At 45.5% G+C, this 26,407-nt stretch overlaps 1 protein-coding gene across 1 annotated transcript in view; it reads right to left on the bottom strand.

Annotated features, from left to right (window-relative positions):
* The window catches only part of CTDSP1 (CTD small phosphatase 1), a 39,970-nt gene extending 14,198 nt beyond the window's left edge, over positions 1–25,772 (bottom strand). Inside the window, exons 1-3 of the mRNA XM_066576018.1 lie at positions 25,444–25,772; positions 4,392–4,540; positions 1,996–2,094 (exon numbers count right to left, since the gene is read on the bottom strand). Coding sequence (XP_066432115.1) covers positions 1,996–2,094; positions 4,392–4,540; positions 25,444–25,510 — 315 coding nt within the window. The 5' untranslated portion in view covers positions 25,511–25,772. The remainder of the gene's footprint in view (positions 1–1,995; positions 2,095–4,391; positions 4,541–25,443) is intronic.
* Positions 25,773–26,407: the final 635 nt, after the last annotated feature.

The following is a 26,407-nucleotide window of genomic DNA, read 5'->3' as shown; positions in this document are numbered from 1 at the left end:
ATTATCCGTTTAACTTGTTGGTGACCGCAATAGACCTTTTTACTAACCTTAGAAATGAGATTTAAACCAGCAAATACATCTTTTTTAAGGCCTTATTGCACACGGGCGGATTTTCGCTGGAGAATCTGCAGCAGGTGTCCACCTTCGGATTCCGCAGGAGTTTAAAAAAATATATAATAATCTGTACTGCGCATGTCCGATGGCGAGCCGTGTGGACCATCCGCAGTATAGAGAACCCGGAAGACAACAGGTCTGTGCAGACGCCGGCGAAGAAGATGAGGATAGGTACGCAGAGTCACCTGCAGCTGTCAGGGCCGGATTCTGTGCAGGATTCCGCAGGCAGAATCCGACCCACCCGTGTGCATGCGGCCTAAGGCAGTGGCTTAGTTATCTATTGACAGCCAGGCTCCTGCTCTAACAGCCAGCAACAGAGAAACCTCAGATACTGGCAGTTATACCCCTTACATGCCACAATCAAAAGCAACCATAGCATGTAAGTAGATGACAGGGAGAGAGGGCTCTGTTTTCTGCACCCTGTAGTGTGACTGCAAGGTAACAATGGGTTCCCATGGTAGCTGGAAGCATGTCAAAAGCCTCAATGTCAGCCATGTAACTCAGACTACTAGACCCTGACTCCTACAGAGTAGTATAGGCTGCTGCCATAGGCTTAGGAGAATGCACTACGTAGGTAATGCAGTGTACTATCCTAGTGACTAAAAAAATAGTGTAAAAACAAAAAAAAAAACATTAAAAATAAATAATATATAATATTAATATATACATACACATTTTTCCCTACAAAAGTTTAAATAGATAAAATTACTAAGAAATTTTTTTTGTTCACCTCCCAAAAAGAACACAATAAAAGAGTCACATGTACTTCAAAATGATACCAATGAAAACTACAACTTTTCACGCTCTTAAGGCTCTTGGAATGCGAGAATAAAAATCACCTGAACCTTCAGGCCATTCTCACACAGGCGTTTTTTCTGCGCTTAACGCTATGTTTTCATCGCTGCACTAAACGCTTTCAATTACTGCCATTGATTTCAACGGGGCTTCTCAGACAAGCGTTAAAATGCAGCGTTTTTTTAAGAATTCGGCATTTAAAAACGCGATGATTTGCCCATTGAAATGAATAGGGGGCGTTTACAGCACTGCTGAAAATGCGGTAGAATGTGGTTACTGCGTTTTTTAAACTTCTGGCATTACCAGCTTGCTTGGCTGCATTTATAACTGTGCTGAAAATGCAGTCAAACACTGTCAAAAACACATGACAACGCAGCTGAAAACACAGTAAGGCTGGGGTCACACGGGACGTATTCCCGGCGGAAATCTTGTGGTTTTGCCACAGCGAAAAAACGTGCGATTTCCGCTGGTAAAGCGCTGCTTTCAAACCCACAGCATTTTGCCGCAGGTTTTTGAGCGGCTTGGTCACATGCTTTTTCATTGGCTGGCTAATTCCGGGATTAGTGGCCGCAAGCGGATTTGCTGCAGTGAAATTCTGGATGGAATCCGCCCTGTGTGAACCCAGCCCAAAAGCAGAGTTAAAAAGCGCAGTGTTTTTACAAGCGCCTGTGTGAGAGTGGCCTAAAGCACAAAATAGACTAGTCATAATTCATAAAAAGGCCTGCAACTCCGATATATTTTACATCTACATTAACATCAAGATCTCTGCCTGCTGCCAGTGAATTGATGCAGCTTGTTACAGTGTTTCCCTTCTAATAAGCCCCACAGTGGCCCGGACAGGTATTGAGGTACTGAGTTACTTGTGGTTCACCATTGCAACATTGAAACAAGCCCCACAAACTTGTTTCCATTGTCAGCAAACATACATATATAGAAAATGGTGAGAAACGCAAATATGATTTATATCAGAACGATTCCGAACTTTTTCAGCATTGCTCATTAATAGCTTTGTTATTATTTTAGTTATCACTAGAACTACTTTGTGTCATTTCAACGGGGTTAATGGATTCCAGTATAAAACTTTACCTTGAACGAACTATGAACTAACGTCTCATCCAGGTCAATGACCACGCAGATCTTGCCGGCATCCTGTGGCTTCAACTCTGGCAGAAGATACTTAGTCGCCTGAAAAGTCAAACACAAAACTTCATTAAACCTGGTTTTATCTTGATTTACAAGGGTAAAGTTTTTTTTGGTAAGGTCGTTCTCAATCACATCGCTAGTGCCCCTGCTGGCCTGTGTGTGATAGTGTCTATGCTATATCTCTTCCCCCATCGTGTTGCTATAAAAAAAACAAAACAAACAAACAAAAAAAAAAAAACACATCACCCTCCGCCATTATAAACACGAACGGCAAAAGTAACTTCAAGACAATTCCCATCTTCTCCACTAGGCGGTGCCACATGAATGTCAACTTGGAGACATCTCCTTAATTAGAGGTTGCAAAACAGTGATGGGTTCTACAAAAGTTAATTAGGGCTGTAACGAGAATTTCATTATGGCTTTCCACACTTTCAGATCTCCTCAGGTTCTGCAACCACAAAGTCTCCAGCTCGATGCATGAGACACACTTTGGATGTATTCACATGGCGCAGAGTAGATGTGCTAACAAGCACAAGAAAAACCACATCAAAAAACGTGTGTGTTTTTCCAATAGTTTTTACCGCATCCAAACCGCCCCATGAAAATTAGCCCTAAAGCTGCGCTGACATGGGCGAGTATCACACGCCAGTTCTTTCTGAAATGGGCAGAACACGGAAAAGTAACTACGTTCATTTGAATAGGTTAATGTGATCCGATTTTAACACAAGTTACTATGGGGACCACATTTAAAAAAAAACAAAAAAAAAAAACAAAACACCAGGAGGTGATCATTGAAAAAAGGATGTAAAAAAATGTGTGGCAATCGCATAGCAAATGCATGAAAAAAAATTGCACAGAAAATGGTTTATTTTTCACTTATCAAAATAATTCTCGCTCGTTAATACCGAGTTAGGCCACTTTCACACGGGCGAGAAAATCACGTGAGATGTGTGTTGCAAAACGCACAAATATGAACCCCATTCTTTAAAATATATATACATATACATGAGCGTCTTTTTCCGGCATCGCGGGTAAAAATCTTGGACGCCATGAACGCCTTACCCTTTTTTTTTTAATGGGGCTGGAAAAAATATTGCACAAGGTTTGAAAACAATGGGAAACACTTGCTGATCGCTACTTTCCTAAAGTGACACGAAGCGTTTTTGACTCACACACCTTGGATCTGCGGGGACATTGCACGCTCCCGAGCGAGATATCGGGCTATGGTTTACAGCCCGATATCGCGCTCACCTGTGTGAAAGAAGCCGTAGGAGGAGTACAAGAAAATGAATGTTATGTATGTACACAGTGACTCCACCAGCATAATAGTGAGTGCAGCTCTGCAGTGTAATACAAGATGTAACTCAGGATCAGTACAGGATAAGTAATGTATATACACAGTGACTCCACCAGCAGAATAGTGAGTGCAGCTCTGGAGCATAATACAGGATGTAACTCAGGATCAGTACAGGATAAGTAATGTATGTACACAGTGACTCCACCAGCAGAATAGTGAGTGCAGCTCTGAAGTATAATACTAGATGAACTCAGGGTCAGTACAGGATAAGCAATGTATGTACACAGTTCCTTCACCAGCAGAATAGGGAGTGCAGCTCTGCAGTAGACTACAGGATGTAACTCAGGATCAGTAGTGTAATGCATACAGCGACTCCACCAGCAGAATAGCAAGTGCAGCTCTGGACTAGCCTAAGGGCTCACACTTACTTGCGTTTTTTTAACGCTGCAATATCTCGTTTTTTTTCCCCACACGATTGTCAATTAGACTTTCTAATGTTAAAAACGCATCGTAAGTTGGCGCTTTGCAATTTTTGTGCGATGCGTTTTTAACATTAGAAAGTCCCATTGACAATCGCATGAAAAAGCGCAGCGATATTGCGTGAAAAAAATGTGCAAGAAAAACGCAGGTGTGTGGGAGCCCTTATACAGGATAAGTATAAAAGCTATTCAATGTTTAGATACTCTTTGTGGAAAAGTGCCATCTCCATGTTTCTACGTTTTTTCATGCTGCGCAATTTTGTAAAATCTCACTCATTTACATGGCACACTCTAATTTTGTTGTTTCTCCATAGCTGAACAAATCTGGATAAATAGCAATTCCTTAATGCAACATTAATATTAGAAATTCTACCCACAGGATCACTGCTACTATATATGAACCCGACCGTCCTGTGCGCGTCGCTGCGCTGCCAGAAGACATTTCAGGAATTTGCTAATTTTGCAGCTCCTTTATTTATTTCTCTGAGCATCGCCAAAAGTTTGAGTTTCCCTTTAAGAAGCGGTCACATAACACCGCACCAGTTACAACAAGCTGCGCTCACCTTGGGGACTGATCCATTCTCCTCTGTCAGAAGGGGGGCGTTGTTATTAACCGGAAGGGGCTCAGTATCTTCCTGACACAGACAGCAGAAGAGGGAGTGAAAGATGCTTCGACTCCGAGGTTTCTTCGAGGATGACGAGCTGTGAACGCCTAAGGATAAAAAGTAGATTGCATATGAATCAAATAGGGGGTGATGGGGAGCAAATACCCTCATCAAGAACTATTAACCCCATCTTCTCTTGTCAAGTTGGTAAACACAAGGTTTCATGATAGCAAGAAGCCATTTTTCCTCCATCTACTTATGTGATCAGATGAGTGGATGTGACAGCGGCCGGAGCAGGAGGGGAATTACTGTGCTCTTAAAATATCAGTGCGGATGATCGCACCTTAATCTCACCGCAGTTAACAAGATTTAAATTAACCAGGAGACAAATGGCGATGCCAGACCAATGACAGCCAAGTGATCAACAGTCGGCTGGAATCGGGAATTGCTTCCCATGTATCAAAGGCCATCAGGTGTGAGATTGCCTAGTGTCCCATCACGTGTGGGAGCTCCATGAACCACGGTGTCTTGAAGCCTCTGGCTGAGCTTCATAGGCGATATATAATGCACTGTTATACTGAAGTATAGCAGTGTATTATAAGAACCATCCAAAAAGTAGAGTTATTAAAGTCCCAAAGTGAGAAAAAAATAAAGTCAAGAACGTCAAAACTCCATCTTTACTCCTTGACTATGAAAAAAGAAAAATAATAATAAGAGTTATTTAACCCGCACGGTATACACTGTGTACAAAAATAAAAGCATAGTTGAAGAGAAAAAACAAAAATGTTGTGGGGTCTTGGAATGTGACAATACAAAAAAAATCCATCTCTTTTAAGAAGAAAGTGTGCAAAAGTAACAAAATATTAAAGACATAAAAATGTGGTATTCAGGCATGCTCACACGAGCGTATGGTAAGGTGAACAGGGACAGTTTTTGCCTTGCAAAGGATAACTGAACCCCAGCTTCTCATTGGTCGCTTCCTATAACATGACCCAGTACTACTACACTCATTTTCCCTCATCAATAGTCGTCCACATTCTACTAAAAACCCACTCACATAAAAAGGTGTCCGGCGTATTACGCACATCAAATCCGCATCAAGATGTACATGTTAAATGCCCATAGCCTACATACGAAACCTGTGTATTCACTGTGTATTTGCACAGCTATTCAATATGCCCTTCTGTGTTTTTTTTTTTGGGTGGATGTAAAGGTATTAGTGTATCTTGACGCCACCAGGAAGTCCTGGTGGAGCCAAGATTGACAGGGGGTGATGCCCCCTGTAGCTGATTGGCTGACGGCATTGCTTACTTGCAGGTCTTCGGCGCTCTGTACAATATTGTAGTCCGTGATGTAAGTTCCCCACTGATGCTCATAGTAGTGTTCCCAATTTCAAGGAACAGAAGTGCATTGTTGCAGACACTGGCCCCCAGAAGTGTGCCCCCCTCCTGTCCCAGCAGCGAGATTACGTTCAGGACTTTGTCCACAGCTCACACTCCACTGCTTCTTACTGCTGTCCCAGAGAACTTGCTTTGCTCCGCTCAACCGGACCTTCGCTGATCAAAGTAAGCACCCCCCCTACGGACCTCCGCAGCCCACACTATTACCCTCCCTCCTCCTACCGGCGATCTGTTTCAGCGCTCCTGCCATCACAGCTGAGATGTCAGCGATCACGGTCAGTGCTCCACCGGTCCTCCACTGAAGTGCAGTGGTCCTCCGGTGCACACACTGAGGGTGGAATTAATCTGAGGTAGTGCTCTTTAATGTGGGAGGGCAGCGGTGAAGTGGCTCCCGGCAGCTGGAGGACAGCGGAGAAGTCGCTTCCGGCGGCAGGTAAGGCGCTTCCAGGGGTGAAAGGCAAGGATTGCAGGGGCCAGGGCTTCGGAACATCTTGCCGCCAGGGGGATTCCACGCTCCAGGTCTGATGAACTTACACCCCTGTTAAACTCCTAGCAGCATGCATTATTTGCCATACAGATGCTTCAATACATGAGCCAATCGGGAGCTAGGGGTGTGAGAGAGGCGTTCCTCCTGTCAAACCCCTAGCTTCCGGTGGCGTCAAGATACACTAATACCGGATGTAAATATGCGCACCTAAAAAAAGAAAAAAAACAAAATGCAGGGCTGGCCGAAAAACGCAGGCAAGTGTGATTTTCGGTCATGTAAATACACAACGTAATTATACAACTGAAACCCGTGTAAACGAGCCCTTATAATATAGTAGAGCGTGCCCATAACAAAGCAATAAATCTTGTTATGTCTCAGAGTTCATCTGTGCGAAATGGCGCAAACATTGTCACCGCTCCAAAGAATGTCACCTCAACACTAGTTCATGCTTAACATGCGAGTTTAACTCCTTCACTTCCAACCACCACAAGATGAAGCCTGTGACCGGGATTTAAAAACAAACACGCACAGGGCACATAAGGGAAGGAACAGTATACAGCCGAGCCCGTCAGCAGACGGTAGCCTGTGTGGCAGAGACGCCGTTACCACCAGGCCAGAAGTACACTTATGCTGGGTTCCCACGGGTCGTATTCTTGGCGGAAATCTCACGATTTTGCCGCATGCTTTTCTGTTGCGGTCGGGTTTCCCATAGAGGAGAGCACGGCAGCAGCAAGAAAAAAAAAAAAAAAAAAAAGAATGGACATGCTGCGTCCCAAGAATCTGCGCCGCAGTGACGGCTTTCTGCAGCAAATCCGCCCTGTGTGAAGCCAGACTTAGGCGCATTCAGACGGTAGCAGCTGTACGTGTTACGTCCGATTTGCGGGGACAGTGCGCATTACATGTCAGTACATGTGAGCTGCAAGACCTGCTCACATGTACGGACCGCAGACAGAATGCAAATCCCCAACACACAGCAGGACTATAAGATCCTGGGGACATTCACATGTTCCACGTCTGATGTTTTGTACCTGATCCTGTGCAGGGAATGTCCTGTTGGGGGGCTTTATGCTGGAGAAACAGGACAAAAACTAAAAGCGAGGATGAGATCTCACTGCCACACGATTGAAGAGAGAAAGACAGGATTACCTGTCTTTTCTAGTCACTGACACAACATATGAAAGTTATTATACTTAAAGGGAATTTTAAGTTCCAATGTCACAGAAGAATTTGGGAATATAAGTTTATAACCATCTTTGATACTATCTAAAACGGAATGCATCCTGGAGGGTTTTTTTTTCATCAGTGGAGAATGAGATATGAGAAGCCCAGAGCCAAGGTAACACTCTGGCCTGGTGGTGACCCCCTAACATCAATTTACAGACCAGAAAACTTTCACATCCCTTGTCACTGGACTAATTTAGTATTTATTGTTTTGCTTATTCCTTTCTGGTGTTTATCTAAGTGCTATTAAAGGGGTTGTCCCGCGGCAGCAAGTGGGTCTATACACTTCTGTATGGCCATAATAATGCACTTTGTAATGTACATTGTGCATTAATTATGAGCCATACAGAAGTTATAAAAAGTTTTTCACTTACCTGCTCCGCTGCTGGCGTCCTCGTCTCCATGGAGCCCGCCTAATTTTCGCCGTCTAAAATGGTCGAATGGCCAAATTAGACGCGCTTGCGCAGTCCGGGTCTTCTGCTTTCTTCAATGGGGCTCCGTGTAGCTCCGCCCCGTCACATGCCGATTCCAGCCAATCAGGAGGCTGGAATCGGCAATGGACCGCACAGAAGAGCTGCGGTCCACGGAGGAAGAGGATCCCGGCGGCCATCTTCAGCCGGTAAGTATAGAAGTCACCGGAGCGCGGGGATTAAGGTAAGCGCTGAGCGGGTTTTTTTTTACGTCCCTGCATCGGGGTTGTCTCGCGCCGAACGGGGGGGGGGGTTGAAAAAAAAAAAACCCGTTTCGGCGCGGGACAACCCCTTTAAGGCCTCGTTCACACAAGCGACAAAGTCAAGCGGTTTTGTTGCATTGCGACAATGCTACAAATCGCGTGTTCGTTCAGCTCATGCTTTCCAATGGGTTAATTCACACATGCGATGTTTTGTAGTGTTCAACATGTCGACACAAAAACCTCGCCAGTCCAACGATTTGCACGCAACTCATGAGGTTTTGTAGCCCTTGTTTCTCTATGGAGCCATCCTCTGTTGCATCGCACGAAAATGCAATTTTCGTGTGGTGTGATGCAACTTTGACAGTAGGAAATCCTACTGTCAAAGCCATAACCTAAGCCCTAGCTACAGGGGGGAAAAAAAAGGATACATCACTTAGAAGCGCTTTCAGCTCTGCTGCATCTTCTCCCTGGTCCCCGACACTATTGTTCATCATCTCTCCTCGCTGGGGATTGCAAAATCCCAACCTTCTGGAGAGAGTTTCCTCTGATTGGCTGACGCTTAGCCAATCACTGCCAGCACTTCCAGGAGGCGGGGATTTTTCAATCCTGGCCAGAAGAGATGCAGACGACCAGTGCAAGGAGACCAGGAGGAAGCTGCAGAAGTTCCGGATTGAAGCCCCCCACCGAAAATCCTTGCATGTGGTGCTGCGAAATCGCAGTAGCACCGAGAGAAACCGCAGTGATATCGCATGAACCAGCGATGCGATATCGCTGCGATTTTTCACAGCGATGCCATGTCGCCCGTGTGAACGAGGCCTAATCACAACATGTCGGTGCCCTCTTATCCGGTTCTGGAATTCGTTTCAAAGTGCAAATTAATCACACTAGGTCTGTGCCCTCCCATGTGATCATGTCTGTATGTTCTTCTATAAATACGTCTTTAGATCTATTCCATTATGGCTGAGGAAGAACCCCGAGTAGGTTGGAAAGCCCACAATAACCTCATGGATACTGGTGCATCTTGTCTCCACCCAAAAAATGGGCGGAGACCTGGGATTGTCCTGGGGGAAATATAGAGAACGCCCACAGCTGCTGATTGGCTGGGCTTCTGTCTCAGCTGGCCACTTTCTCCGCTGTCGTCCTTCTGGCATGTAAGCTCCCCAATGCCCTCCTTTCTCTGCTGCAAGCGCTCTGCTTGCTAACAGTGCTGCCGGCCCTCTGGCATGTAAGTGGGGCTACTCTGGCCCCTGCTAGCCCTGTTGTTGCTTGCGTCGTGGTCATTGTGGCCACGCGCCAGGCTGCCATCTCAGCTCCACTACAAAACCTATCCGCACGGAGGAGGCAGCACAGCAAGGTCCTGACACCGGAGTTATGAGCGACAAGGCAGCAGCAGCAGAGCGCCAGCGGTTGGTGCCTCCATCCATGCAGTCATGTGAGAGGGGGGCTAGCTTCAGCAGGGATGGAGGCCAGCATTAAAGATTGCGGCACACATGGAAGGTCGCTGGGGAGAGTCACAGCGCTGGAGGCAACAGGAGAGAAGAGAGATCTTCGGGGAGAGTTGCAGTTGGCAAGGGAATAATGGGAGACAGGCAGGGAAAGTCACAAGGGGTGGTGAGCGGAGATGGCACCCCTGTGAGGGGAAGAGTGACAGGGTCGCCAGGAGCGGAGATGGGAACTGTGAAACAGCAGGCGCTAGGAGTGAAGACTGTAGTCTGGCAGGAAGCGTACATGCCAGAGGGGGGTGTACAGCTGTCAGCCTGGACCTTCCCTACTACTCTACCCGGCCAACCCACGTCTCCACCCCTAGTGCCGGTGGAGACAAGATGCACCAGTACCAACATCATGTATTTTTGTTAGCCATTAAAAGGTATCATGTCTACAAGATTACTTGGTTTCTCTTACTGAGAACAATCACACTTTGCGCTGCTGGCTAACACCATACTAAAAACTTTTTTTGTTATGTCCTACTCTTGTTGGTGATTGGGACCAGAATAAAACATTCAGCAATTTTTTCTTTCACACCAAACTATCAGGTCAGTGTGAAAAAGCGTGAACCACCTAAATGGCTATAATGGGTATGTGAAATACACGCACAGTATGCGGATGAGAAATACGGTCATCTGAATAAGCCCTTAATCAATAAACCAATGCTAAAGTCTATGTTTTGGTAACAGACTAAAGTTACCAGCGGGCGCGCACCAACATGCGGCACTAGAGATCTGGCTGTGCTCTGTGCGGTAGACAAAGTAAGCTGTACGCAACAATGGGAAGAGATTAGGCCATGTAGGCAGGAAATAAAGGTGGAGATTTACCATTGTTTTTTTTGGTGGAAAAAGTTACAAAACTTGACTTTGAGAAGTACACCACTCTGTCACTTTCACAGAAAAAGCTACGTGGCTTGTTGGGAGGGAATATGGCCACCATGAAACACCACATTTATATATTCATACCAGAAATATGCATAAATCATAACAGAAATCCATCTAGATTTCTGTGTGGTGCATGCAGCAGCAGACATGCGCCTAATTTATGAAGAGGTGTGCGCCAATAAGTATAATAACACCGGCGCACGAGATGCTAGTCTTAATAAATCTTTCCCCACGGTGATCAGTTTTTTAAAGGGATCTTGAGACAGGTTGGACTATCATCAATTATCTCATGGAAAAGGGAAAGAAAAGAGCACAATGACCAACATGCAGGTGAGAGGCAGTATAAGGCCGGATTCACACGGTCGAAAAAAAAATAAAAATCGCGTGAGATTTGTGCGTTGTGAGAAAATCATGGCATGTTCTAACTTTTCGTGTTTCTCAGAAAGCATCGCTCATTGATTTCAATGGGAGCTTTAATGCCTCATGGCTCTCCCATGCGGTGTGATGTGCATGCAAGGTTTCCCATTGTAATCAATGGGAAACCCTTCCAATCCTCTATCACGCATGAAACTCACGCAAGAGGATCCGAATTTCACTAATGTGAGGTGCTTTTACTTGAAAAACGACTAGTTTCCGTGGGTAAATCGCACGTTGGCGAGTTTGATACTGGGTTGAGTTTCTCAGCCTGATATCGCGCTTGCCCGTATGTAGGTAGCAAAAGACACCAGACAATCCTCTGAGCAGCACTGGCCAATCACAGCAGCGTCTAGGGTCTTCGACTACTAATGCACTCCCAATACGTAGTGCTTCATGTAGCCAGAGAAGCGGAACGGCCATCTTGGTTTGTCCAGCACTGGAGGGTCGCTTTGCCCCATTAGAACGTCTAGCTGTAAAGATCCTATTACACTGGCGAATACCGGGCCCGAACGTTCCTCCGAATACTTGCTGACCCGACTATCGGACTGTGTAAAGGGACCAAAGATCAGCCAACGAACGAGTGAACGCTCATTTGCTGGCTGATCGTTCAGTTTCAGAGAGTATAAAAATTCTCGCTAATCCGTAGCACATCCCCCCATTTCCCATGTGAGCAGGGAGATATCCAGCCGGCCTATGGGGACGAACAATTGTAGTAGCAATCGATCATCCCCAATAATATTGTTAGCCAAAAATAGCAATTTGCAAATCTATTTTTCTCTGTTATCAGCCATTTCAGGCTTGATTAAAGACCATTTGTAGTGTTACTCAGTAGAAACCACACTGCCCCCTATGATCACTACTTTATGTCCCCTATCTGCAGTACAGAGAGCTTCCAGTGATGGCTGTTCATTTTAGTTGCTGGCCCTTTAAGACACAATTAACTATTCATCCATTAAGGTGGGGAAAAAAAACTAATTGCGGAATCAAGCCTCATGTGAAACATATAGCACATAAAGTGAGATGGCGGCGGCTCATGAACTGCGGTGGCCCCCTCCCTTTCCCGTCTCCAAAGTTTCATTCATCCATTGACTACCAAGTATCCCGAGGACGCCCCCATCTCCGCCTCACTCCTGTTTCCATGATGCCCCAATGTTTTTCCTTTTATCCACTTTTAGAGCCAACCCTTGCTCCCACGATGCTCTGCTGCTGAGACCGGCATTATTGGACCCCCCCCCCCCCCCCCCCCTTGTCCTGCAGCCATATCCGGCCTTTGCAGCCCTGCCAGAATACACAGAGAGAGGAAGACTCTGGAGCCGAGAATATTAAACAGTTCTACTATCTGGCCTCGTGTTATTCATGGCCACTTTGGGAAAGAGGAGGTTAAAGCAAGAGTATATACAGTATACTACAGAGCACAACAGAGGCCAGAAACAGCCTGGGGCTACAGCTGCAGGAAATTGCACTGATTATAAGTGAGGTCATATTTTACTCCAGTCACATCCGGAGCTGCATTCAAAATTCTGTATGCTTCTTATTGCTTAAATTGAATGAGCTGACCGCAGTCCTGCTGGTTCAGTGTCTGCATAGAGCATGCCCTTCTCGGATGGACTTACGGGTATTTTACTAGTTTGATGCAGATAACGAAACAAACTGTATGTTGAAAGAACCAATCAGGGGCCTTTTAGACAGGCGGAATTGTTCCACAACACACAGGGGAACTTGCTAGTCTGCGTGAATTTCTGCATGTCCAACCTGTAAACTTCCACAATGAGACCTGCAAATTTTGGTAAGGATTTCCCCAGTGACAAATTCTGCTGCGTGTTGTGGAACAATTCAGTTGTGTGTGAAAGGTCCCTCTAGTAGGAGGCGTGCTGCAACAGATTCCAAGCTGCAGTTTGAGGAGTTCTGAATGCAGCTTTGGTAGTGGATGGAGTATACTCTCACCTGGATTGTCCAGGAGATTCCATTAAAAAGATCTTCTGGACTCCCAACAGAGCTGTTAAATCCCCCAGGTACTTCACATACTTACCTCTCCTGTGCGCCGATGCAGACAATATCCAGACACCAAGCCACATCAGGACCTTGTCTATAGGGCGCCCCCTGCAGCAGAGTGAATCAAGGCAACAGGGAGAGGCGAGTTTCTGAGCATCAGGTCGGAGGTCTGTAAACTGGAGGTCTGGTCTGGGGTCTGTATTTATTTAATTCTACACTGCAAATTCTGCCTCAAAAACCACACCAAAATCCGCAGCTTTTTGCCGCGGTCCCACATGCTGAATTTGCCCTGTTAATTCTCAGAAAATAGCGTCTTCGCATCCAGAAGTGATGCGCCACTTCTTGACATGGAAAGGCTTGTTTCCGTGCCGGAATTCCACACGTGGATTTTGCCCTTGTACACATGGGGCGGATTTGCTGCGGTAAGTCTGCAGTGGACATTGTGCAGCAGATCCGCAGCCTAATTTTTGCATTAAAACCTACACCATTTGGTACGGATTGTGATGCAGTTTTTAATGGGGATCTTGGTGCAGACTTACCTCCCTCATTGAGAACAAGTGGATTCCGCAGCATCAACAGCAATAACCCTGACATGCTGAGGACTTATATTCCACACTTAATGTCCGGATTTTTTTCTGCAGAATGTGGACAAGATTTTGAAAATCTCATCTACTTTGTTGCTACTTTAAATGCCGCGTTTTTTCCGTGCGGAGGGTCTGCATGGAAAATCAGTGGGAAATCCACCCAGTGTGAACATACCCTCACAGGACAAATTCAGTGTGCAGATCTGCGTGCAAAAAAGAGGGCATCAGAAAGTCACAGATTTTGATGCATTTCTTGGAGGTGGAATTTGCCGTGGAAGATGAGGAATCAAGAGCAGAAAATCTCACCATAGGATTACCTCCTGTGTGTTGGCTTTACCTGCAGAATCACACTCATATGAGAAGCCATGGAAATTACAGCAGACTTCTAGTTTCTTCATAAATAACCAGCGGCTATTTATTTCCCTCTTTTTCACTCTGCTGCATTAGGACGCAGCTTCATTGTCTACTGGAGTCTGGAGTAGTCTACCTCCTGGCTCATCAGAGACTCAGCCTGCTGCTCTGTCCACCATGCTTTACACTGTAGCTCGGCTTCTTTAGATTAGTTGGTCTGTATAACAATGTTAGTACATGAAGAGAGGATATCCAATAAAGAAAGAAAAAATAAATAAATCTTGTTATTTATATAGCTCCAAATGTATTTATTACCCCCGACCAAGCTGGGTACTCATTTTATTGACTTTGGAAGGACGAAAGGCTCAGTCAACCTTGAGCCAACTACCTGAACCAAGCGGGAATTGAACTTGCAATCTTCAGGTTGTGAGCGAGAGCTTAGGACTGCAAACTGCTGCCTTAACACTCTACAACTAATCCACCAGCAAAAAAAATGATTATCAGAAAACTGCAGCACATAAACCAAGGGGGGGAGGAGCCTCAACAAGGAGGTGGAGCCAAATGAAGGAAAATAAGCAGTTTGTACATCATGGTCACACCTTAGGGAGAATTTCATCCAGAACAATAAAGCAAATGAGGAAGTGATGCATATAACCTCAGGGGTTACTTATTAAGCACTGCCCAGGTCCAGTAAGTGCACGCACACGCAGTCACAGTACATAGCGACCACAGCACCCCCATACCCCTGATATACAGCTTCCATAGGGATGGAGGACAAACCAGGCTTTCCCAAACTCTCTTAGCTTCTTTCATATGGCGGATTTTTGCCGCAGAATTTGCCGCAGAATCCGCATTCCCCTTAGTTTGAATTGGAATGTGCGCCAAAGTGGATTTCAAATTCACAAGCGGGGGAAAAAAAAAAAAAAGAAGAATTGATGTTTCTGCATTGGAATTTCCACAAGCAGATTTGACCATTGAAAGGGATCAACCCTCATGTGGATTCGCAGCCCCAGACTCGCACAGCGGTTTTCCTTCTGCCACAGTTTTTAGAGGCGGATTCCATGGTGTGCGCACACCCTTAGGGCGCCTTCATATGGGGCAGAATATTCTGCAGGACGCTGTGGGATTTTCTGTTATCAAAATCCACAGGTATAAATGGGGATTTTGACGAGGAATTCCACATCAAAATCTGCACGTTAGACATGTGAATTTTTGTTACGATTTTTCCCCACCGTGGAATATTTCTCAGCGCTGTAAAATATTCCCTCCCATGTGAAAGCTTCCTTAGAAGGCTTGGAAGTCGTCAGTGTGCGGTACCCTACATTAACATAGCCCATACATAAAATAAATATTGGTATTTATATAGTGCCAACTTATTCCGCAGCGCTTTCAGGTAATAATTACTTATTACCCCCCACCGAGTTGGGTTCTCATTTTACCGACCTTGAAGGGATGGAAGGCTGAGTCAACCTTCAGCCGGCTACCTGAATCATGCGGGGATTGAACTTACAACCTTCAGGTTGTAGGCGAGAGCTTACACTCTGCGCCACATATATATGTTTTCATGTGAAAGGACGTTGCTTGTTTTTGCTCTCCTGTGTGGACAGCGATGCGATTGCCAGGAACCGTTTACAGCGCTAGTCCTGCGTGATAAATAACAGGGCAGATATGTTATAGCATTATCTATCACACGTCTTGACATCTCTACAAATTAACCCTAGCCAGTGAAGGAGTTCTCATATGATATGTTAAGTAGTGACACTCGCCTATCACTGGGTGGCCAGAACTGCCTTTCAAGTGCCTGGGAAAGCTGGGTGAGAGCAGCCTTGGTCCTTCAGATTTACGCCACAGAGTGCTGAATGGCATATCTGTCCAGGTATGCAGTAGCATGGGTATGGGGCATACATGCCATTCAACACTCTGGCAGTGGCCATAAAGGGCCATCACCGAGCTTCCATGTATTCTGCTTGGTATGTAGCAATACAAGAATATGGGATATATCACTATATAACTAGTCAGGTTGCCACTCAGGCCCTGGGGAAAGCTGTAGATACAGTCTATTGGTACACCGGTAAGAGTCCTCGAGTTGTCTTCTTTTCAGTCATTTCTTAATCACTTCTGTAGACAGAAATAATTAATTAGTGACCCCATAGCGATAATATCAGGGCTCCCATAAGGATATAAACCCAACTTACCTATACAACTGAATGGAAAATAAAGCCACGGTCATACAAGTCCCTCTTCGGGGCTCCTGCCTAACTATGCAGAGTTACCATTAAGGAGTCTAGGAAAGTTAGATGAGAAGCATAAAGCAGCTATAACACTGGCCACAATGCTGGTTACCCAGCTTTCCCAAATCAGATATAGCCAAGAAATATGCTTAACGTTCAGCAACTTGACGGCAACTCCACGTCTTCTCCACATACCTTCAGTTCCAACACTGAAAGTTCTATAAAGTTTTTCCTTCATTCTCTCTGGATATTTTCTAGGGTCATATGTTTTGCCTCCCGGGGGGGCATTATTTGGGTACAGAGGGTAAGGGCGAGTGACACTAGTGTGGGAACCTCTCACTGCTGAGAGAGAGAAGGAAAAGGTGCCTCTTGCGCACGTCGCACACTTTCCTGCGTGGGCAGCAACAATGTCAACTCCAGCCACACCCGTCCACCCTGCCAAGATGTACACCGCTAGCAAAGACCGCAGCGCTGCCAGGACGGCGCACGATCCCTGGATGAGGGCAACTTTACACGGAGCAACTATTGCTCAGATTGGCGCTAATAAAAAATCGTTGAAGTGTACGAACGACAGTCGTTTGTTTGCCTTTAGGGTGACTACCCCCTAGCGTTTTTTTTTTCTGCAGGGGTCTATGGGACTTGTAATGTTAAAATCGTGATCGCGCAAAATTGCGATTTACTGCGATTTTGCGTGATCGTGATTTTAGCGTTACATGTCCCATAGCCCAAAGACCCCTGCAGAAAAAAAAAACGCTGCGAATTTCGCAGTAAAAAAAAAAACGCTAGTGGGTAGTCACCCTTACACAGAGCGATGATTGTTTCTGGGAAAGCTGGGTGACTCACAATGTGATCAATCTCCAGCCTCTCAAAGAGGCTCAACAAAGAGCTTTTCAAGAGTCCTGGACACCAGAGCTGCCCAGGACATAACATGAGATGTGTCATGCAGGACTCGGGGAAAGCTAGGTGACAACCTGATGAGAGCTGTAATCCATATTAGCTTTCCTGGAGATGGAACACTGAGGTCCCATTCACAGGCGTGTACATTCTGTCCATGTGCCATCTACATTTTCTTTTATCGACTGAACATGGACAGAATGATAAGGGCGCCTACAGACGAGCGTATGCGCAATTGCAACGTACTTGCGCTATGAACGAGGTAAATTTGCATGTGTATCGGCACATTTTACCGTACTTTTTGTGCTTGGGACACAACGATTTAAAAGCTTATTTAGCCCAAGTTCTAGAGGTATTCTTTATTCACAGAATTTGCGCAGCGCAGTGTGCACCTCCCAAAGGCTTCTATGGGGACCCTTAGTGCGCAAATGCGAAGAAAGATAGCGCACACTGAATTTTATTTCAGCGTGCAAAATGCACGAGCAAGAAAATAATTAGAGCAAGCTCAGTGAAATCAATGGGTTCTATTATCTGCGTATTGCATGCGCAAATATGTCCATGTGAAGCGGTCCTAACTCATTAAAGTGACCGGGGTATTCAGATGTGCATTTTTTTTTTTTACGGACTGATATTGCATGTTAAAAAAAAAAAAAACAAACCTGTCCTATTTTCATCCTCATTCATGGACCAATATCGCCCATGAAAGTCTATGAGAAGGTACAAAAAAAAGGCTGCAGCGAACATGGATGTTACATGCGTGGAAACAGCGAATTCAGGTGATATCATGTGTACATGCGGCCGCTGACGGGGCACGGTGTGAGAAATGGCTTGGTTTTTAGCAGAACTATAAACTAAGCGACTATTAGCTGTGTGAACAGGAGCCGCTCAGTGTCGGAGTGACTCCTGTTTACGGTGAACGGAGGCAGGCTAACGATCCTGGGCCGCTCGGCCTCCATTCACTGGAACGGCCGTCGATTCTGCGCAAGCACAGGAGCAATAGTCAGGTGGTAGTCCATGGGACGGCTGTCAGCGCCGGGCAGTCATTCTGCGTAAAGGCGTCCTTAGTGACCCTTATTTCTCAAGCAAAATGGCGAAAAGTTGGCTGAGCGGATAACGAGTCCTGAACGTAAGACTGCCTCGTTATCCCTACATCACTGCCTAAAGACTCATTCAGACGGGTCGATTATTGGACATTAACCTTTGCCCAATGATCGGCCTGTTTGAAGGTACAGGGCAGCCATGGAAAAGTAGGCCAGGACCACACGCTTATGAAAGCTGTCTGAAGGAAAAATCTGCCCTTGTTGCCCCTAGCAACCAATCACAGCGCAGCTTTCATTTTACCTCAGCAGTATAAGGAATAGCAGCCAATCACAGCGCAGCTTTCATTTTACTTCAGCAGTATAAGGAATAGCAGCCAATCACAGTGCAGCTTTCATTTTACCTCAGCAGTATAAGAAATAGCAGCCAATCACAGTGCAGCTTTCATTTCTTATACTGTTGAGGTAAAATAAAAGCTGCACTGTGATTGGTTGCTATGGGCAACAAGTACATGATGACTTAGCCTTCCCAAGCTTCTTAATGGCAATTTTTCTCTTCTCAATTCCGCAAGGAGCATTACATTGCCATGTTATGCTCTTATTATAGAGGGGAGAGGGACCACAGGACGACCCAGCTCCAAATACAACATAACTATTTATAATGGTTACTGTCCCTTTAACAAGTGCCGTTTGCAGTATCAGCACGTCAAAAGAGTGATTTACTCATCCCCCTCGTGTGCCGGAGCTCAGCTGCCGCCGGCGGCCATTGTTTGTGGAAACTTCACTTTCTAGCAAACTTGTGGATCACATAAAACCAAGCACAGACACGAGGGGCAAAAGGGGAAATTACACCAAATATGGACACATCCCGGGGCAACTAAACTAATGAAGAGCAATAAGTTTTCCCCTCAGTTTGGAATAGTTTGTACAATAAAAAAAAAAAAATTTATTTTGCACTGGGGATCTCTGCTTGCTGGCAGTGAATGAGAACATCCTTGTTTTAATTAAAAGCATAAACCCCATATAGACACACAGTACTTTTACATGGGGTGACTGTCAGGCACTTAAGCATCGACAGCCATTTCCAAGACGCTTTCACACAGGAGCAACCGTCGTTCAGTGAATGGAGTTGGAGTGCGCCGGATATCTCTTCCAATCGACTGCCTCCACTCACAGCAAACAGGCAGATGAACGACTGCCTGTTTACACTGAGCAAGAAGACGCTCATTAGAAACATAGTGACTAATGAGTGATTTCTGGCTCAGTACCCTGCCGCTTTTACATGGGACGACTAGAACTGGAAACGGCGCGTTTCAGCCTATAGTTGGCCCGTGTAAAAGTACCTTTAAAAAGGGATTGTCTGGACATTTACTACTGCGACCCATCCACAGGATAGGTCATCGATAGTTGACCGGTAGGAATCCACTTACTGGGCTAACAACAGTGCTGGAAGCAGATAGCGCTGTCCACATTGCAGTGGCACAGGTTGGTACTGCAGGCACAGCTTCCATTGAATTCAATGGCATACCAACCTGGGCAGCTGCAATGTGAACAATCTGCTACCAGCGCTGTCTTCGCCTACAGCAGCCCAGCGGGCAGCGGATAGTCAGGAATTCCTAGTGGCATGCCACTGGCAATCAACTATTAATCACCCATGCTAAGGATAGATCATCAGTAGTAAAGGTCCCAGAAACCCCTTTAATACATTTCACAGCTGAGGGTTTGCTATGACTGTATTACATCTCCACAATACTCCTCTGTGAGTGAAGCACATGAGCAGCACAAATCTCTGCTGTTCTAATAGTTTGTTACAATGTATCAGTGCAAGTAAAATGTATGAGTCCATGAGCTGGCAGAGGAAAGTCGAGACTAGACATAATTATAACAAAGTAATAGATCTGTACAGGATTTCAGCCTCTGGATATAAACAAAGAAGTCTCAATTCACTTACAGCAAGCAGAGATCTTGAAAATGGGCCATTAGAAAGTTGCTGAAATGTTTATTATGCAATGTACATAATACCCTCCCACTAGCATTAAAACACTAGACGGACTTTTACGTTAGGTTAGAATTCTTGGGAGTTGGATTCTGTGCCAAAATATGTGTCTTTTACATTGAGTCCTCTGCACTGCAAAGACTAAAATCTTCTGTTAGACCACCTACACACATACAGCAACCTGATCAGCTTCTACGAGGAGGTAAGTTCTGGACTGGAGCGTGGAGAGTCATTGGATCTTGTGTATCTGGACTTCTCCAAAGCGTTTGATACTGTGCCACATAAAAGGTTGGTATATAAAGTGAGAATGCTTGGTCTGGGGAGAATGTGTGTAAGGGGGTAAGTAACTGGTCAATAATAGAGGAGGGTTATAAATGGTACACTCTGATTGGGTCACCGTTACTAGTGGGGTACAACAGGGGGCAGTACTGCAGGGGTCATTGTTACTAGTGTGGTGCCACAGGGGGCAGTACTGGAGGGGTCATTGCTACTAGTGGGGTACCACAGGGGGCAGTATTGGGCTCTAGTTTTATAAATATACTTAGTAATGACCTTGTAGAAGGATTGTACAGTAAAATATCAATATCTGAAGATGACACAAAACTATATAAAGTAATTAACACAAGAGAAATGTATCAGGGGACAATACAAAGATCTCTCCCATCATCTATTATACCCAGGACTGTCACTTTAACAAGGGGGCACCCTCAACGACTAGAGGAAAGATGGTTTCTACACAACATAGAAAGGGGTTCTTTACTGTAAGAGCAGTGAGACTGTGGAACTCTCTGCCTGAGGACGTGGTGATGGCAGATTCGCGAAAAGAGTACAAGAGGGGCCTGGACATCTTTCTTGGCTGTAACAAGATTATATGTTACATCACTGATTCTTCAGAAGGGTTGGTGATCCGGGAATTATTCAAATTGCCAGATTGGAGTCGGGAGGGAACTTTACTCCCAAAATAAGGAAAATTGGCTTCGACCTTATGTGTTTTTTTTTTTTTAACCTTCCTCTGGATTAACACTTGCAGAAAAAAAGGCTGAACTGGAGGGACATGTGTCTTTTTTCAGCCTAAAATACAATGTTACTATGGGGGACTTTTCAGAAATCTCCTTTCTATGGTGCGGAAGATTTTCGCAACGATTCCGCAGCACAAAAAACAAACGCTGCTGATTCTAAACCGGTACCATGGGAATGCCCCCCATAACAGTTGTCCCTTTCCTCCTCCTTTTGACAAGTCTGGGGGTCACACCTCATATTCTTGCAGGAGGACACGCCGTTCTGACATTATTTGCAACGGTTACTGACAGTTACAAACCACAGTGATTTTTCTGTCCACAGATAAGATCTTGTGGTCGCGGCACATCCTGATCCGAGGGAGCCGGACAGAACTGTAAGTGGTTCAAGGGTAACAACTGAGACATTATATGTGATTACAGCTCACCTTCCTCCTAGAAGTCACTGAACCCTACGCTGTGCTCGTTGCCCAGTGCAAAGACCAGACCAAGAATAGAATACTAGTTGACCAGAACAGACAACTACTGGCAGGCAGAATAAATTATTAATTACAGTACAACCCCTAAATAATATGCGCCGCGGTTCTTTGGCAACTCTACCACCCAGAGTGCAGTTGTGTCTCTCCACGGCAGATGTTGGAGTATCCCTGGATCGTCACTGGTACACCGGCATCAATGAGCATTCATCAATTTCAATGGGCGCTGGGTCTTGCCAGTCACTGAAGGACAAATAAGCATTTAACTTGTTCCACCCCACCCAAGTAATAACAGCTGATTGAGTGGGTGGGCTCTAGCAGTGTGATATGTGGTGGGGAGGAATATATGGAGGAGTATAGTTACTATGGGCGACAATGACAGCCTGCTTTCATAAGAGCGTGGTGCCCGGCTGCTTTTCCATAGCCGCCCTTTATATTCAATTCTGACGTATCATCATATAAATTAGATATACTGACTGTATAGAACTTTGTCTTAAAAGGGCAGAAGGAAAGTCCACTTAGTGATTCACTTAACGTCATCGGCATTTATTATCATAAGTCACAGATGAGCATTTCATGTGATGGGGGCCACAAGCACCGACAAGCCTCATGGCTCAAGGAAAGGCTCAGCTTCCATTCTTTGTGTGCCTTTATCATTAACATCCACCTGTACCAGCGGTTTAAAGGAGACTTCCATCAGTACGATCAGCGCTTGAAGATATAGCAGCAATTGTCAATATAAGGGCTCCTACACACTAGTGATCACAATACCGCTGCGAGAAAATCGTGGCAAAAATCGTTTTTTTCCCACGATTTTGGAGCATCAGCGTTGCTTTTTCTCGCAATAACATCACTGCCACCCACGATTTTCTTGCACGGTTTTAATCACACAATTTTTTAGCGCGAACGTTAATAGTGTGCATTCGGCCTAAGAAGGGGAACAACAGATAATGGGGGGGGGGGGGGGGGGGGGGGTGAAGCAACACCCCAGATTATACTGACCATTTCACTTGGGTTGATCATCGCTCAGATTCTTGCTGGATCACGGGAATTTAAAAGATAATCATGCAGTGTAAATGCTTGCAGCGACTGAACGCCGAACGATAATTTGTTTGCTTATTTTCAGATTCTGCAGCCATAACAACTAAACGGCGATCAGCGCGTGTAAACAGGCAGCCTTCATTGTTTACTGTGGATGGAGGTAGGCGGCCGGAAGCCTTCTCTGATCCTATCCACCTCCATTCCCTGAGTGATAGCACAGGAGAGATCATTGCTGGGACGGCTGGCAGGTCCTTCTGCACCCTACAGGTCGTCCATATAAAAGGGTCATAACTCATTGAACCCTCCTCTTCTGTCAAGCAGTTCCAAACCACGTTGAGTTGTCTTTTAGTTGTACCCATTCAAGGGAAAGCCGAGTGACAGCCAATATGGCCACCATTACGCTTCTACGAGAGGTTGTCCAGCTGGGCCTAGTTATAGACTGATCTTACAGACCGACTAAAGCTAAATTCACACTAGTCTTGTGTTTTCCAGTCTTCTGTTCCGTTCTTGCACCAGATAAAAGGAAATAAACGGATCCATTCAAGGTCCCATTAATTTCAACTGGAAAAAAGCTCTTCCATTCACTTCAGTTTGCCTCATCTGTTCCGTTATAGTTCTGTTTTTTTTAGGACAGAAAAAAATAGCGTAGTCTGCAGCGCTATTTCTTCGCCTAAAAATATTGAAACCATGATGGAATGGTCACGTTGTTTTATTTATTTTTTCTCTTTTAAACCCTGAAATCAAAGGAAAATGGCTGCAAATGGAATGGTTTCCGTTTCTGTATGTATATCCATTAATGGATCAATTTTTCTCAACTGCACACGCACGGACAGCGAATAATCTACGGATTTGTCACAATCGGATGGGATGAGAAACGTAAGCATTACAAAAATAAATTGGGATCAATGTGTTCATTTTTTTTTTACAGATCCGTCATATATGTTTAAATCCCGCTTGTTTACATTATGCATCCATTTGCTTATATTAAAAACTGATACATAGCGCTCCTGTGACTTGAGCTTAAGGGGTCATTCACATCAGCGCTAGGAGTTTCCATCTTCCTGCTCTGGTTGGGGGCGCAAGAAAATGGCACCCCTGGCAGAAGGGAAGCATCATATGATGGAGCCAAACGGGCTGAATGGATCGCCACTGATTACAATGGAGAACGTTTGGTTTCACGCCAACCATCCGGCAATTTACTCAATTTGATAGAACAAAAATAACGCTACATGCTGCGCTAGCTTGTCCGTTTTTTTTTTTTTAGGGGGAACCAGTGATGAAGGTTCCAAACAGAACTGCCGATGTGAATATAAACTAGACAGGTCTACCATTCAGGACTTTAATTTAGATCAGTGTTCCCCAACTCCAGTCCTCAGGGACCGTCAACAGGTCATGTTTTCGGGATTTCCTCAGTGTTGCACAGGTGATGTAATTATTGTCAGCGCCTCAGACATTGCCACAGGTGTTCTTACTATAGGATATCCTGAAAACATGACCTGTTGGTGGTCCCTGAGGACTGGAGTTGGGGAATCCTGATTTAGATGAATCGCTCTATCCAAAATCATCAACGGAACGATGCATGCCGATTCGCTGTTCGGGAAAGCTATCCTGGCGGTCCAATTTACAGGACCCCGCTGCGATTTACTGATGCTGCAAACAATCCTGCAATGTATAGGATTTAATACAACCCAATGTGGGAGAATTGTATTTGTTTTGCTAATTTTTGCTTTTGCTACATCAAATGCGACTACATTAGTAAGAAATACTTCCAGGGTTTGCCCCAGCCTAGTAAAAACTATTTCACCCTTTATGCAAGACGTCCTGAGTAGAAGAGCTTGCAATCAAATACATCATCTACTGACTACGGAAACGAGACACTTTCACTTTCTGGGTGTTGCCTTGTAAAGCGGAGGCTTCAAAGAAACTTATTTTTGCTTTCAATTTAGGAAGATAAAGCCACATCTACAACATGCGGATTCAGGACTGTCCCCGCTGCGTGCGGATTCAGGACTGTCCCCGCTGCGTGCGGATTCAGGACTGTCCCCGCTGCGTGCGGATTCAGGACTGTCCCCGCTGCATGCGGATTCAGGAATCCGCAACAGACCACAGTACCTACTGGGACCCCCTCCAAATCTTAAAAAACCCCAAACAACTATATATCAAAAGGTGGAAACATCCATGCTGAGCCCCCCTGACTCCTCCGCTGCAGGGATACAACTGCAGGCCGGATGCCAAAAATTCCTCAATTTGTTATTTAACCAAGTTCCTGTCAAAACAGCGAGGAATCTGGAAGAAGAGCTGCCTCCCTCAGTCTTATCATATCTCAGGGGGTCCAGGATCATCGGGATCAGGGGGCTATTCATGCTAAAACTCCAGGGTCAAGGTTCAATCCTGGAGAGCTGTCAAAAACACTACAGTCCACAAATGGTTAAAAACCGATCCTGCAGCAATTAGTAGCTCCATAAGCTATATAGACCACCAGTCCCCCCCCCCAAATAACATGTGTACCCCAACAAGTACTGGAACACACCAGCCACTCACTGGATGTCACCAGAGAGGGGTGCAGGATGTGTGACACATTCCAGTGCCCCGCCCCCTTAGCTGTCAACCCCTTTTATACTGGGTAAAATTCTATTAACCCGTCCACTGCTGCAAGTTTTGGAAAGCGCATAAACACCGCCATACAATGCGTAAACGGAATTTACACTATTGGGGTTCATCGTTACATTATAAGGGGGCAGAGCTTCAATACAAATATAGGGGCTCCAGAAAGGGTCTTAGTAATGATGTGATCAGTGCCATTTGGGGGAAAGGAGAGCACTTACCTTTCTCTTGCAGGGGGGAGCTCACATCCTCTCGGCTGACCTGGGTGAATATGGACGGATTGTCCATCACACCTCCCCGGATGTGGATCCTGCAGGAGCCTCTCACTTCTTCCTACCTCTGGGCTTGGGGTTGGCTGGAGAATTGAGGAATACAGGGCAGGAAGGGGCCAGGACGGAGGGCATGGAGGGGACGGGCGCCGAGCGGGGGAAGGGAGAAAAAAAAGAAAGAAAAAAAAAGAAAAACAAAAAAGGGAGATTGCTGGAAACTTTGTTACAACATGGAGTTCTCTGCTCACAGCTCGGATACAAACATGGAAGCCAGAGGCGGTTTCAAGGGGCCCCAATTAAAGCGGCGATACCTGCAGCGCCCACTGGGGGCCGCTCCATCTGATCGCACTAATGGGGGAGTGAGCTCATTCCTCCCACTCTGGGATCTTGATTCGGAGTGCAGTGGCTGCAGAACCTCTTAGAGGTCAGTGCAGGATAGTAGTGAGAGTGTAGATGCTGCAGAACCTCTTAGAAGTCGGTGCAGGAAAACACCACATGATAGTAGTGGCAGTGGCAGTCGAGTTGATGCAGAATCTCTTGGAGGTCGGTGCTGGAGAACACCACATGATAGTAATAGCAGTGAGAGCATAGTTGCTGCAGAACCTCTTGGAGGTTGGTGCAGGAGAGAGACACATGATAGTAGTGGCAGTGAGAGTGAGTTTCTGCAGAACCTCTTGGAGGTCAGTGCAGGATAGTAGTGGCAGTCAGAACGCAGCTGCTGCCGAACCTCTTGGAGGACGGTGCAGGAGAACACCACAAGATAGTAGTGGTAGTGAGAGTGTAGTTGCTGCAGAACCTCTTAGGAGCAGTGGACGTGGAAAACAAATTCCATTACTGGAAATCAGGCTATAGCAGCTGCAGAACCTCTTGGCCAGTTTTATGTAGGTTAGGAAAACAAGTGGCATTGTTGGGAATA

This window comes from Eleutherodactylus coqui, chromosome 8 (assembly GCF_035609145.1).
Source record: "Eleutherodactylus coqui strain aEleCoq1 chromosome 8, aEleCoq1.hap1, whole genome shotgun sequence".
In the NCBI taxonomy this organism is placed as follows: domain Eukaryota; kingdom Metazoa; phylum Chordata; class Amphibia; order Anura; family Eleutherodactylidae; genus Eleutherodactylus; species Eleutherodactylus coqui.
This window is presented reverse-complemented; position numbering and strand designations above follow the sequence as displayed.